The 14,859-nt window shown below is 37.8% G+C and overlaps 1 protein-coding gene across 2 annotated transcripts; it reads left to right on the top strand.

Annotated features, from left to right (window-relative positions):
• Nucleotides 1-4,183: 4,183 nt before the first annotated feature.
• On the top strand, nt 4,184-13,579 carry tacc3 (transforming, acidic coiled-coil containing protein 3). 2 transcript variants are annotated; one of them, XM_007247562.4, is made up of 17 exons: nt 4,195-4,331; nt 5,487-5,524; nt 6,465-6,639; nt 7,024-7,151; nt 7,292-8,785; nt 9,475-9,535; nt 9,633-9,801; nt 10,225-10,283; nt 10,360-10,496; nt 10,628-10,712; nt 10,947-11,096; nt 11,572-11,639; nt 11,778-11,821; nt 11,912-12,072; nt 12,254-12,360; nt 13,078-13,198; nt 13,431-13,579. In XM_007247562.4, the coding sequence occupies exons 3-17, from the start codon at nt 6,466-6,468 to the stop codon at nt 13,494-13,496; spliced, it is 3,024 nt and encodes a 1,007-aa protein (XP_007247624.3). In that variant the 5' UTR covers nt 4,195-4,331; nt 5,487-5,524; nt 6,465; the 3' UTR covers nt 13,497-13,579. The 2 variants fall into 2 exon arrangements, with proteins under 2 accessions (XP_007247623.3, XP_007247624.3); XM_007247561.4 differs by lacking the exon at nt 5,487-5,524 and having other exon boundaries at nt 4,184-4,331.
• The last annotated feature ends 1,280 nt before the right edge of the window (nt 13,580-14,859 follow it).

Raw genomic sequence — 14,859 nt, 5'->3', positions numbered from 1 at the left:
ACAATTATAAACATAAAACATAAATGTATTATCTCATATGTATAAACGTGTATGTAACAATTTATGTGTATACATATCCAATACAAATGTTACAATTAATGTATGCTAATTAAGTTTATAATTGCAAAAATAAAAATATACAAATAAGTAACACATTAGGAAGAAAAGTGTGGGTCTTGATATCAAAGAAAAAAAGAAAAAAGTTACGATTTACAGTCAAATGTAATATTTCTGTGTTTCTGTTACACTTTAAAATAAAGACTTGAACATGTATAGCATTAAAGTAGTTTATATTTATTTGCCAGTTGGCGGTGTGCAGAAATTCAGGTAATTCCAAAGGATTTACTTGTGTGTTTTTTCTGTATTATGGTGTATTTTGGCCACACTGACTGAAAATGTTTGAATGTTAGTTTTAGAAAATACATTTAAATTTCACTTATGTGATCATTAGGGGTGGGAAATATTTCAGGGTATTTTTGTGATAGCGATATTTTTGGTTATTTGACGAAACATTTTAGTAAGAAAAAACATTTCAGAAATATTCTAAATCATCAAAATAAATAAAGTTTACTATAATATAAATATAGGAGTTTCATACACAGAAAAGGCTTGTTTTTTAAACAGTAACTTACAGTAACAACAAAAATCTAACACAAAATAAAGAACAGTGCATTTTGTACATGAATATAAACTGTAACTAAAGTAAACAGCAAAAACAAATACAAAATAGACTTTCACGAATATCACTATTATAACGATATGTAGACTTTTATTGTGTCAAAATAGTTTGCAGTATTATTGCGTATGATATGATATGGCATGACCTTTGCGTAATTACAGTAATTGTTTTTTCAAGAAACAAAACCTACAGTAGGTAATGAATTTCATAACATTAATCCCAGTTTACAGTACAATACATGATATTTGCCAAACTATATGATCTGAATGAAAAAAGCATATGAATATTATATAAATTAATTATTCACTTTACCAAAAACCTCTTTCTTTCTCACGCATGGCATGGGCTTTTTCTGTTAGTTTTGTTACCATCAATGACCTTTTACAGTTGCTAGCTTCATGGTTATGAATAGGCCTGTAACTAAGCTGTTTAGTAGTCAAATTATGTGATTATTATTATTCAGTGAGTCAAATAGATTGTATTAATTATTTCTGCCATGCCGTCCATCACTTTTAAGTAAAAGAAACAGCTGTAAAGCACAGAAGCTGTTTGAATGTGTTTTGTGATATAGGGTGCATTTGGAGACACAGACCACAGTTTAAACTACCTCCCCCCTTGTGTTTCTGTCGCAAGCACTTTGTGTGTTGCGGTCAGGGCATAGCAGCAAATTCTGGGCCTTGTACACTCTCAGTGTCAGTGGGCTCCTATCCATGCCAGTACAAAAGGAATGTGAGCGAAAATAAAAATCTGGATTTTCATGGACCCCTCTCCCTACTCGGGCCCTGGGTAGTCAGGCCCACTTTTACCCCCACTACCACACCCATTATTGCGGTTACAAATTACTTATTATTTATAATCACTGCAGCTCTAGTTATGATATGACAGAGTAGTACCTCTGAAACCATTCTTACAGAACCACAGGTTGTTGTGACAATAACAGTAATGTTAATATAAAAACACATGTTTTAAATATTCATTTTTTTTATTTAATTTTAACAAGGACAGGTGGCAAAGTATTTGTACTTAAAGAGGCACTAAACCCTAAAACCATCTTTTTTCATTAATAGTTGAAATATGTTCCTTTGAAGTAATAAACAGTCCCACCTTAATTTTAATAAACCTTGTTAAAGGAAAATAAATCAAAAATATTTCTGTGCATAATATATATGGGTGATGCAGTCAATATTATCGTCAATATTTAAGTTATGTTTACTGTAACAAATTTTTCTAACATAAATCTTTAGCCTAAATAGACTATATTGTGAATTTTGACCTACCTTTGAAACTGGGGTGTTTAAGCAGAAGTGTATTACATTTTGGTGGGTAAAACCATAGACTGTGTATAGCTGGACAGAGCATCGTCTCTTAAAAGTGAAGCCACCACAGGTCGGGCGCCCCCTGCTGTTCGGCTGCAGAAAGCTGTGTAACTCCACCCATCCCCATAGGTTTCAATGGCAAAACAGACAACTTTCAATCACGTTTTTTTCTAATATACTGTAATTCTACATCCATTATTTAAATGCAACAGCTAATGTAACCTCTGCTTATATTGTCAAATTTTTATATCCCCACAGAATTCGGTTTTTAAAACTTTATTCGGCTCTATTCAAAAAAAGTTGTGGTTATGGTAAAAGGGCTGCTTATGGGCGGGACCAATAACAGACCGTCAGCTCCGCTCCACCCCGCTCTGCAGTCTGTGACCGCGAGGCAGCCCTCAGGGGCGGGGTTATTCAAATGAGTAGGCGGTCTCTCCACAGCCTTTCTCCCTCCTCTGGTCTGTACTGCGCAGACTCTGGTCTCTGAATCGCCAAAATGGCGGAAGATTTTGGCTTCATTTTAATTGAATGAATGGGAACGGCGACACGGCGTCCATCTTTATATACAGTCTATGGGTAAAACTGTTATTGATCAGTGTTTATATTTACTTCTTGAGTAGAAGTGCTAGTAGTGCTTTCACAAACAGGTCAAATCAGAGCCTACTCACTTCATATCTCCCCTTTTATATCAGACTGACCGCACACCGCTAGAGGGAGCCCTCGAGTGAGTGCAAAATGAATAACGGGGAATGGAGCTAAATGGCTAAAAACTCCAGTTTAATGTAGTTAAATAGTCTATAAATACTTTGCCAGTATATTCATTTAATTTTGGAAAGTAGAATGGTGTATTTTGCAAAAAATATGTATTAAGATGCATTATTTAAGCAATATTACACGAGAGGGAGTGGTACAAGGTGTCATATTGGCACTGCTGGGATGCGGTCCTCAGAACAGCAGTGCCAATATGACACGTTATAGCACGAACCTTGAGTGTATTATTGCGATTATACCACAGTTCCATTACTGCTGATTATTGAACAATTTTGAGTTAAACAGGATGAGAAAATGTGATCGGTTTAGTTATAAACAAATAAACGTTTTTAAGAGAGAAATATGTATAGATTAATGTCCATTTTTGGCTGGTAAGAGCTGCATCGTTGCTATGTTACCTGTATTTGGCGGAGTAATACATGGAAAGCTTCGGTTACAGTGCGTTATCGCCTAATAATGTTGCTCATAAAACTCCTCTCAGCCAATCACATTGCAGGGTCGGAACTTATACTTATTTATTTCTTATTTATTCAAAAAGTATTTTTTCTCCACCACATACACACACAAGTGATGAGCACCAGATACTAATTGGCTATAGCTATAGTTTAATCTGTCATATTTTCCACAGTGTAATAACGTTGTTAGCTAGCCAGTTAGCTATGTTAGCTAATGTTAACTACTTTATTTCAGTGGGGAATATTTTAGTTAGGTGGCTAAAGGTAGCGTTAAGCCCAGAGCTAACGATAGCCAGCTAACTCTTATAAGACGTGCACAAGTTAGAAGGCATCATTTTGTAGAAAAAGCTTTTGGACACATACACATACAGTGTGGCAGCTAGGCAAATAGGATTTAGATAATTGGATGGAGGATTGCAGAGCATGTGCACAGCACAATGTCGCAGTCAGGTACAGACAAGTGATTATGTGGTGCTCACCACTTACTATCTGGTGCTCACCATTTACTATCTGCTGCTCACCACTTAGTATGTGGTGCTCACCACTTTTTCATGTTAAAAAATAAACCATGTCCCTTCAGGTGCTCCGTAGAAACAATAACTTGCAGGTCACTTTGAATTGTGCTGTTTTTTGTGGTTTGTGGTGTAAGAACTGGAAATCTAAGTCGTAAAAAATATTGAGCTTTTTTTTTAAATATCACCAAGATTTTGCTCTCCAGAGATTCTCTGCTGGCGCTGCTTTTACAGTAATGATTACAACGGGTTGAATAAGGTAACATGTGGGCCTGTTTATGATTGAATGTGTTTACTATTGGCTCATTCGCCAGGTCTGTTTCTGCACCAGCCAATCAGAGTTGCGCGCAGTTTGACATGGCATTGGTAGATTCATATTACAGCCCGCCTTCTTGGCGTCGCGGTAGGAATGTGATTGGTGGAGGCAAAGGCGTTTAAATTTGAAATGTAACGGTAAACGGGTATTCTGTTAAACCAGTGCAGCGGCTCAGTTAAGATACTCACAGCGGAGAGGGAGCCGCAGCCCGTCTCTTCAGGATAAACACGTTTTAATCTTTATTTCTGCTTCTTCTGCTGCTGACTGTCTGTACGGAGACATGTAAGTATGAGGACAAATCTTTATGAGCAGTGTCGAGTAACTTAAAGTGTGAAATAATACTTTTAAAGCTAGTTTCTGACAGCGAGTCGTTATCTGGTATTTTAATAAATAGTTAAGTGGCCAGCTAGGTAATTTCTCTCTCTTAACTTATACTTTTAACTCAGCTATCTAGTTTACACATTTTACAATGTTTTGGTATTCAGTTCAAACACTAATTTAACTGACGTTTCATAGCTAGCTAACGTTAGCTAAGCTTACCAGACTAGATAGTTTGGCTTAGTTTACTAGCTAGTTTGGTTAACTAGTTAACGGCAGGTTAACCAAGTTAAAGTATTTCAATGTTTAAGGTATGTAGTACTTTTTGAATCGTATTTAAATTATTTATGGAGTATTTATCAAGTGCGTTAGGTTAGTTAGCTAGCTAGCTAGCTTGTGTAACGTTACACATGCATCTCCTTTGACTAAGTTCTGGAAATGTCTGGCTCCCCCATTAAAACACTAACTACTGTTTGTCTTCTACTGTTTAAAATGACAGTCAGTAAGAGTTAACGTTAAGTGTGAGTATGTGTAATTACAGAGTGTCCTAAAAGTAACGTACTTTTAAAACGTGCATTGGTGTGTGTGGTTATAATTTATTTATCATTGTTTTAACTTAACTTATTTAACCTATAAAAACTCAACAGAGCTTATTTTAATGTCTTGCTATGAGTTTGTATTACATTTAAAACAAAGTGACCATTTTAACTACAAGGGTGACAATGTAGAACACTTGTTTGGAGTGTAAACTAGGTCTGCGCAGTTAATATAATGCATTTTATTGATTCAAATATTGATTTCGTTTTAAAAAAAGCAATGTGTACATGTACTGAACTTACAACCACATGTATAATCACGTGACCACACCCTGTCCAATCTAAAACATGGAAGTAGCATGGAGGAGAACTGAAACACTGTGCCAACTGAGCAACTCAAGCAACTTGTATAATCGTTTATTTGTAACGAATAAATTTTCTATTACCCACAGAATGTTGTTTTTGATGTTGAGGTGCTTCATTTGACCTATAAAATCCTACTGAAATAAATACTGTAGAACATCGGTAATTTTCTTGAAGTCTGGCTTGGTAAAGCTGATGGTGCATTGTTCATTTTAAATAGAGTTTCCTGGGTTCTGGAGAGAGACATGGCCATAAATGGTAATTATAACTCCATATTCTTAGTCATGTGAAGTCATGCCATCAAGGGACAGGGTTTATAACCTGTTTATCCTCAATACTGTGTAAAATATAAAAAGCAGTGTGCCAGGAAATACTAAGTGTAACTGCCAACTGATTCAGTAATTTTGAAATGTCAAGTTATTTTCCTCCAGTTTCTGCCTTTCTCTTGAAGGTATGATTCACTTTCACCGATGGGCTTTCTCAGTTGGACACCTTTTCACATAAGTTTTACTTAACATTTGGAGCACAGTTGGGATTTTACAGTAACAACCTTTCACTGCCACACATCAGCTGACCGAACTAAACCACCCCTGACCTAATTCTGCACAATGGCTCTTCACTTTGTATGCTTTCTGCAGCTAGCCTGGAAATTCAGGCTTTCACCGACATGACCAACCAGCACTGTATGTCTGAAAGTATCCACAGTCTTTCTAATGAAGCTTTGAATAGGTATGAGATTGGCTCTGGATCAGCTGTGATGACATGACCAACATTGCTGTCTGTTGCTGAATGTGGTCTACAGTATTACAGTATAAGATTTATTTTGAGAATGTAGTTATGCACCCAAATAAGATTCCAGAATAATTTTAGTAAATAAAACTAAAAATCTATTAGTTTGTCGTTTTTGGTTAACAGTTATTTACCAAGACTCTAATTGTGTGAAATAGTAACAGTATGATTTGTGCATGCATATAAACTGCAAACAGTTAAAAGTGGATATCAAAACATTTAATTTAAAATATCAGTTTTCATCAACAAACTACTTAAATTTTCTGTTTATTTAAAGCACAAGTCCTTCTGGCTTATCAGTAAACCCAGCTGGGTACTGTACACAGAGTGCCCACTGGGAGTGGCTCGTTTTATGATGTCGTCACTCATACTCTTCAGTGTGTTTTTCTCTCTCTCTTTCTCTCTCTAGTATGAGTTCAGTGGTGGTGAATGATGAGAATCAGGGAGTTTGCCCTGTTAGGAAGCACATTGCACCTGAAACTTCTGCTGATATTTTCGCTTTGGATCAGCCCACCGGCAGGCCTTCCATACTGAGACAATCTCAGGCTGAAAACCTCAACAAAAACGTGCCCAAAGGAGTGAAGGTAGAGACTTTAAATGATTGTGTTTGTATATGTGCTAACTTGGATAGGGCTAGATAGACAGTCAATTGATTCCAAAGGAAGTTAGGAGTTTTAACTGATGTACAGTTTTTGGAAGTGTTTATTTGTAGTTTGTAAAATGTACATTTTATTTTTTTATTTTTGCCATGTTGCTACAAAAGGCATAGTTCTTCTTAATGAACTGCTTACTTTATGAATAAACTCATTGTTCTCTGTAATCCACGTCATTTTGTAACACATTCAGGGTTGTTGAATTCCGTACACTGACTGTGTTGAATGTGGCTGTAATATGTGGATATTTCTTGCTTAAATTTAAATTTCTGCTCACTTTATCCCCTTAAGTTTTCGTTACTGTTTGTTCTCCAGGTTTGTTTCCAAACTCCACGCAGAGACCCGGTGACTAAGAAAATTATGTCTCCTAGCCGTGTTGGCAAGATGGCCTCTTTGGATGATTGCACAGCTCTCCTAGAGTCTCTCTCGCTGACTTCTACTGAGTGAGTATCAACATGTTCTTTTCTAGCTAAAAAGAAAGCTCTAGCTGCATTTAATGTTGGTAGACATGACTGTGTTTGGCACAAATTCATAAATATTTATAAATGTAAACAACCTGAGTGTTCATAATCTAATTTTCCAGGACACCTGCTCTGCAACATGCTCCTACTGCACCAGCTGATGTCCCAAGCACAACTGAAGCTCCCTACCCTGATGATGAAATGCCTATTCAAAGCAAAGGAGGCTACACAATTGATTTTGATAATCTAGAGTGGATGAATCCTTTTCAGGGCTCAGCTAAAATGATCCTGTCACCATGCAAACCTGCTCTATCAGAGACTATGGTTCCACCTGTTCCAGAACAACCGGATGAGGTTTCTATTGCCTCATCTGCTTTTGAAGAGGTGGAGAAAGTTGAAGAAAAGCAAGCTCTCATAGATATGGCCTTGGATGAGACTGTTCTTCTGAACCAGTCAGTAGAAAATGCTCTTGCAGATATATCTTCAGATATACCCTCAACAGACACTACGGTGATTATTGGCCAGAGATGTTTAGAAACACCAGTCTTGGATCAAAGCAGTAATGATGTTGAGGATCTGAAGGTTCCTGAACCAGTTTCTGTCATAGAGAGTGTTCCTGTTGGAGAGGAACCTTCAGAGGCTGAGAAATCTCCCTTGCCACCGAAAGTTGCTTATAGCTTTGATTTTGATAATCTTGATTCAGTCAATCCTTTTCAGACTGGTGGTTCAAAGCTTCAGAACTCCCCTCCTCTTGGCAGAAAAGCACCAGTCAGCAATTCTCTGCCTTCAGAAATGGTGGAACCTAAGAAAGAACTTAGTGAGGCTGTACTAGAGAATACTGAGGCTGTACCAGAAAATATCAAGGCTGTTCCAGAGATGCCTCCCCAACCAGAGGTGAAGCCTGCAGTTATCGAAAGCACTCCAGCTTCTGAGTTGCCTCCTAAAGCTGGCTCATTGTTACTGGAGTTTAATGTGGACAACGTTTCCGAGATGCCTAGCCAACCAGAGGTGAAGCCAGAGGTTATTACAGAAAGCACTTTAACATCTGAATTGCCTCCTAAAGCCAGTGCGGTGTTGCTCGAGTTTAATGTGGGCAATGTTTCAGAGATGCCTCCCCAACCAGAGCTAAAGCCTGTGGCCCCTGTACCATCTGCAGTTACAACCGAAAGCACTACACCATCCGAATTGCCTCCTAAAGACAACAAAATGTTATTGGAGTTTAACTTTGATGACTGTGCTGAAGTCAAACGCAAGCCGCCCCCCAAGCGCCTGGGCATGAAGAGGCCACCAGGTGCCAAACCTGCCCCTAAAAAAACTTCCTCAGTTCCAGATGAGAAAAAATCCCCAGAACCCAAACCGCAGTTTCTTGACACAACTGTCGAGATTGCACCTGTTGATATCCCTGTGGCGAAAGGCTCTTACAACTTTGACTTTGACAAATTTGATGACCCTAACTTCAATCCATTTGGTGCGAAAGCTTCGATGGCTAACTCTCCTCCTCGTGGTGATCAGAGCATTTCAGTGATGAAAGAGGAAGCACAAGCTGCACCATTACAGACTACGATACAATTACAGTCAGACAACCAACAAGGGGAAAAGCATGATGTGTCAAAAAGGTCAGAATTCTTAATTTTCCTTAATTTTATTTGTTTAGTAAAATAACTTGAAGGATGTTCATTAGTTCAAGATCTGTATACATTCATTAGCATAATGAAATTGAACCACTGCTTTAAAATGTGGTCCAAGGATGATCACTGCACTGTGTACTGAGTACAGGTGGTTATACAGGCAATTATTCATGCAAATATATATAAAGTAGGCTACGATAAAATGTACTGGCATTAGGGTTGAGTTTCTATCATGGTTTTCTATTTTTGGTGAGGATCTTGGACCGATTTTATGTGGTACACAGCCCTATATGTAATTTTACATTTTAATTTTTTCACTAGAACAGTCACGCTGCCGCTGCTCCTTCCTTCTGTAGGTGTTGCGTCTCATAGCGCTGGTAAAGCTTTATATTTTGTCTTTAAGCTACTGCTTTGAGGATTCACTATTTTGTTTTGATCTTTTAGAATTCTTTAGGTTATATTCATTTGATAGCTGTATCTAATTATTTTAAGCCAGACAGACACTGATTTTATTTTTTTAATCTGCGGAGAGCGCATCCGCATGTTTGAATGGTTTGTCCTGTACGAAAACGCACACAATTTGTATGCTAATTTGTGTTGCATAGCAACTGGGTTGATTGTGCTTTATCAATGCAGTGGATTTTTAATTGCATTTTTTTCTTATTGTATTTAAACAGTTCTCCATGCAACAGTGTTGAAGAAAGTGCAGATGTTGAGCTGTCTTTGACTAAGACTCAGGTATTTAATAATATTTCGATATCCTGCACCTCCATTGCTTTGCCCACTCATTATAAATTGTTGTAGAATTAAGTGCTTTTGTCTCTTTATTTTATAGACAAACATTGAGACAGAGTTGCCCATTGTCCCACAGAGCAAGGAACCCTGCATCCCAGTCACGCCAGAGCCTGTAGTGAGAAAGCAGACTCCTGAGCCCTGCCCACTAAAGCAGAGTGCGGAGTTTGGTTCTGCTGCAGCTGAAGAGGAGTTTGTGCCCGGCTCTATGTGTAAGTTTTCAGTTGTCAAGAGTTACTAATCCACCTCTGGCCACCACCAGCAGCTATACCTCACTCCATAGATGGTTGAGAGCCCCAGGTTGTTGACAGGGTTGTTAGTTCTAAATCTGCCACTGATGGATAAAATCCTTGTTCAAAGGTCCCCTTGTGTCCCACATTGGCCCCACACTGCTCTGGGCATGTGTGCTCACAATAGAGTTTACAATATCTGCCCCATCCGAACTGTGGTCCAGATTTCACACTACCTCCCTCGGGCTGTTGTAGTTTACTTTCTTCAGTCTTGCACATTTGTTGCCAAGCTCTTGTTCCTAATCCATCTTAAAATCCAAATATCTGAATTAATATTTTACCCAAAAGTGCTCAAACATGTTATGTTACATTCTTTTATTTATTTATTTTTCCTGTTCCCTGTAGTCCTGCCTAATGATTTTGATGAACAGATCGATTATCTGGAACAGTTTGGATCGAGCACTGTAAGTAGCTCTTATTTAATTCTTGTTTAGTTTCTGTTTTCCTGTTAGAGCGTTTCTGATGTGTATGTGTCTGTAGTTTAAGGAGTCTGCCCTGCGTAAGCAGTCACTGTATTTGAAGTTTGACCCTCTGGTGAAGGAAAGTCCTAAGAAAACAGCATCAGCAGACAGCACAAATTCTGGATTCTGCCTTCCACGGCCTTCCCTCGCCATCCGGTGAGTCACATGTGCTAGAACATCTGTTTGCTAATTATGTCGGTATAAAACTGATATGTTTACTGTGTTTGAGCAGTCACTGATTTGGTTTTGTGGTTCATATTGTCTAACTCTTGTACTCTTTGCTGCAGGATGATGGAAGCTGCAAAATCTGAGGTGAAGCAGAAATCTCAGCAGGAAAGCCCAAAGCTACTGGAGGATTTCCCACCACTTGTGGTGAGGCTTGTAATACAGTTATTTTTCCATAAAAAAACATATATGTATTATATTGCAGTACCTGTATTTAAATTTAAGCTTGCTGGGTGTCCAAATGTTTCAAATATTCTTTTTCCTGACCTAAAAATACAAATCAAGTGATTTCCGTACATGCTCAAGTTCTGAATGCTGTTTAAGGGTCAAGATTTTTATTTCCCTTATAAAAAGTGTGATCTTGGGCTGTTTTGTGTGCAGGTTGAAGCCCCTGTGGTTCAGGATCCCACTGTGCTGGACCTGCTGGTGCCTACCCTTAAACAGCCACAAAAGAGTGAGGGTGTGATTGTGGATGTGCTGAAGTATAGCCAGAAAGATATGGATGCTGCCATGGAAAGGGCACGCAAACAGGTGGGTGCAAATAAAGTTCTTGAAAATGCAGAGATTTGTTTGCTATGTATTCCAATAGGCATGTCGCAAAAAGTGTTAGTGATGTATTGTACAAGAAATTAACATGACTTGCCAACTATATTGCCTGCTGTGTAGGCTTGTGTGCATTTTACATGGAGATGTTCTTTCTACCTCCGCTAGACACGCACTCTACAGTTTTAGTAATGCTGTAGACTTCTTAAATGTCTGATTGAACCCAAGAAAAAAAAACTAAACATTTTCACGTTTATGCAAAAAAGCACAGGAAATGGTAAGGGTTACAGTATCAGCAGTTTTATTGATTTTAATTGGTTGGTAATTCACAGAAATAGGGTTTATTCCTGATTTTAAGGTATATCAGTTTCTACATTTTACAAGTAATTATGCATTGTCAGTTCTAACGGACAGTTTTAATTTATAACAAGTGACTGGATTTTTAATGGTGTTCTTCTTCCAGGCTGAAGAGAAGGAGGAAGAACTTAAGGCTCAGATTGCAAAAATGACTATGGATAACGAACACATGGTGTAAGTTTGCTCATATTGCCATCTTTTAGCATTTTGTTCATGGGGTACGATTTGCACATTGTATTGAAGTGAAAGGCTTGTTTTTAAAGAGTAAAAATCTGCTACTTATATAACACTAATTGTGTCTTTTCCCTCCAGATTGATTGTGTCAGAGTTTGAGACCATTATTGCTCAGATCACAGGTATGTTTCTGTACCTTTTTGTAGCTTGGTATAATTCATACCCGTGTCAGATCCGACACCCAGTGTGAATTTATTTTGATTTATGTGCAGCGGAACACAAGCAGAAGGAAGAGCTGGTGCAGGCAGAGCTGAGTAAAGTCTTTCAGGAGAAACAACAGCTGGCTAAAGACTTGAACGATATGGAGCGCTCCTTCTCAGATGTAGTCAAGCGCCTGGACCGACGCAAGGAGGTCATCGATGGCTTTAAGAAGGTGCGGTCTATGTGTAAATTAGTCAATCATTAGAGCTCATTTGTTCTTTGTCACAATAACATCTGTTGAAGTAATAAAAATTTGCCAGGAATTTGTTTGGGGTGTTTGGTTAGTTACTAGTTTTTACTTGAGTTTGTGGGAGGATTTTAAGCCTGTTTTTCTCTTCCCTTGGTGTGTCTAGAATGAAGAGACTCTGAAACAGTGTGCACAGAGCTATCTGGCTAGGCTGCAGAAGGAGGAGCAGCGCTACCAAATGCTGAAAACCCATGCAGAGGAAAAGATTGAGCAGTAAGCCTACTACACCATTTCTTTTCCTTATTTTTCTAAATTTTTACCCCTTAGACCAGAGGTATCAATTGTTTTCATCCAGAGGTCCACTTGGCAGTATCTTGTTCTTGTTGCAAGTTGATGTGACACTAATTTTGACAATTGAAAAATAAAATGACATTACTTAAAATTAATTGTAAAAAAAAAAAAAAAACCTAAGTTTTGACTTCATTGCATTTATTTTATTTTTTTTCATCTGTGCCCCTACTCCCCATAGTTGGAATACCTCTGCATTAGACCCATGTAGCATATATAGACATACCAGTTACCATGGGATGGAAGTATTTAGTAGATTGGCCATAAAGGAAATGGGTTTGGAGACCTGTACCATAACAAGTTAAGTGATGTAAAACCCTGGTCATCGTATTTGTGCCAATAATTCACATTGTGCCAAAGTGTGTGTTCTGGAAATATATCAATAAGACAGTACCATCCACAGTGGACAGCACAGTGTGGAAATGCTAATGACGTGGCATTTGGCTAGAACTGTTTGTGCAAACAGACAAGGAATCACATCCACATTTGATGCAAGGGTAAAAGTAATGACCTACTTGTCTTATATAATTTGGCATTTGCGGGTTTTTTTTTTTCCCTTCTGTTAAAGCAGCAGTATGTTGCACATATGACTGTCTGTTTTGTTTGTGTATGTCAGTAATACCTGTTGATTTGTGTTTGCAGGGCAAATAAAGAGATTGCAGATGTGCGTTCCAAACTTGGCACAGAGATTTCTGCACTTCAGGTTCAGCTGAGGCGGGAGCAGCTCAAAGTGCAATCACTAGAGAAGAACCTGGAGCAAAAGGTACACATGCTCACACAATTTCACAATTAATGCATTTAAAGCTGTGGTTCATGCAACATGGACAAAAATGTCAGAAAATTCACGAAACGTAAAGAAAAGCAGTTCAAATGCAATTGAAGAAACTAATGCTTTTTATTTATTGCTAATCAAACAGTAAGTGGGGGAAATGTTTATTATTGTGTCACTAATTTGATGTATGCATTTGACATTTTCCCTTTATTTCCTCTCTTAGGTAAAGGAGGTGGAAGATGTCACCAAGCTGTGTGATGAGCTGATTATGAAAGTGCAGAAGCACTAAAACTTTTATTTCTGTTTGTCTGTCTTTGTATGTCTCTTGTTCTTGTTCTTACCTAAATGAATAAAAAAAAAAATTACAATGTTCACACTGATGTCTCCTCATTCACTGTGGAAGGTTTTGGCTATGATAAGTAGCTTAAAATTAAACTGCAAAAGCTCTGAACAGGTGCCACCCGATTACAGATGGAACTACAAATGTCTGCCAAGGCTCCTACAAAGTAGCTAATAAGTGCTGTATACACAATCTTAAGCATATATTGACGGTAAAACTTGCATTATATGTAAGCAGGCTTTTCATCATAGTATAGGTCTGTCGTGATTGGACCAAATAGAAGGAATGCTGTGAACATTTCTATTACACATGCTATGCGTCCATTAGCCACTTATGAAATGTGTAAAAACCTTCATATAGACATATTAAAATGCTGAAATAGCTGTAATATATGTAACATTCAGCTTCTCTGCAAAAATAGCAACTTGCTGATTGCTCTGAGGTAGTACAGTTGAACTTTCTTTAACTTTGAACACAGATTGTCCAGTGCCAGTGGAAACTAATAAATTTCCTGAGAATGAACAGTTTATTTTACTAGAAGCTTCACATTAAGCCAGTTACTGACAAACCAGTTTACTTTACTGTATTTGAACAGATAGAGTGGATTAAATTGGTAGTCAACATGTGGCCAACATGCACTTCACAGGAGTAACACAGTGTAAGTGAAATTTACCTTCTGAACACAGCTGTAGGTATATTGTAAAATAACATTAAATACTGCTAAAAGGGAATTAGGGGAGGATATTGAGTCCAATTTGCAAAATAATGTTTATCTGAATTTTTAGGATTGACATCACTAGCTTAATTGACTGACTATTGCCATGGTCTAATAGACCCAATCTCAGATTAGACTAAATTGTTAGATATTTAAAACGTCCCAAAACCTAAATATAACATGCTTTTCATGTCCTCAGCTTAGTTATTAATATTAAATATAAAACACTGTAAACAAAACGTTTAAGATTTACTTTCAATAAACACCACCGTTCATCCCCAGAATTCCATAATACATCATTTGTAGTCGACGCTCCCAATATGCTTACAGTGCTAGTGATGGGCCATTGCACTGCCCATGCAGAGAAATGGCTATTTTTTTTGTACACCATTAACGAGCTCAAAGAAGCTTGACATTTTATTGGTACAATTCTGAGGCCCTGAAATTTAAAACACGGCACAGAGAACTTGAAAGTGTACAATCTTACAAAAGTTAAATCAACCGCAAACTAAAAGCTCTGTATTTTAGAATCTTGGGGGGAATGGAGGTGGACTATTTGACTCGTTACTCATTATGTTTCAATACACCCTACGTCCA

This window comes from Astyanax mexicanus, chromosome 7 (genome assembly GCF_023375975.1).
Source record: "Astyanax mexicanus isolate ESR-SI-001 chromosome 7, AstMex3_surface, whole genome shotgun sequence".
NCBI classification, from domain to species: Eukaryota; Metazoa; Chordata; class Actinopteri; order Characiformes; family Acestrorhamphidae; genus Astyanax; species Astyanax mexicanus.
The sequence above is the reverse complement of the archived record's forward strand: the minus strand, read 5'-3'. Positions and strand labels throughout refer to the sequence as shown.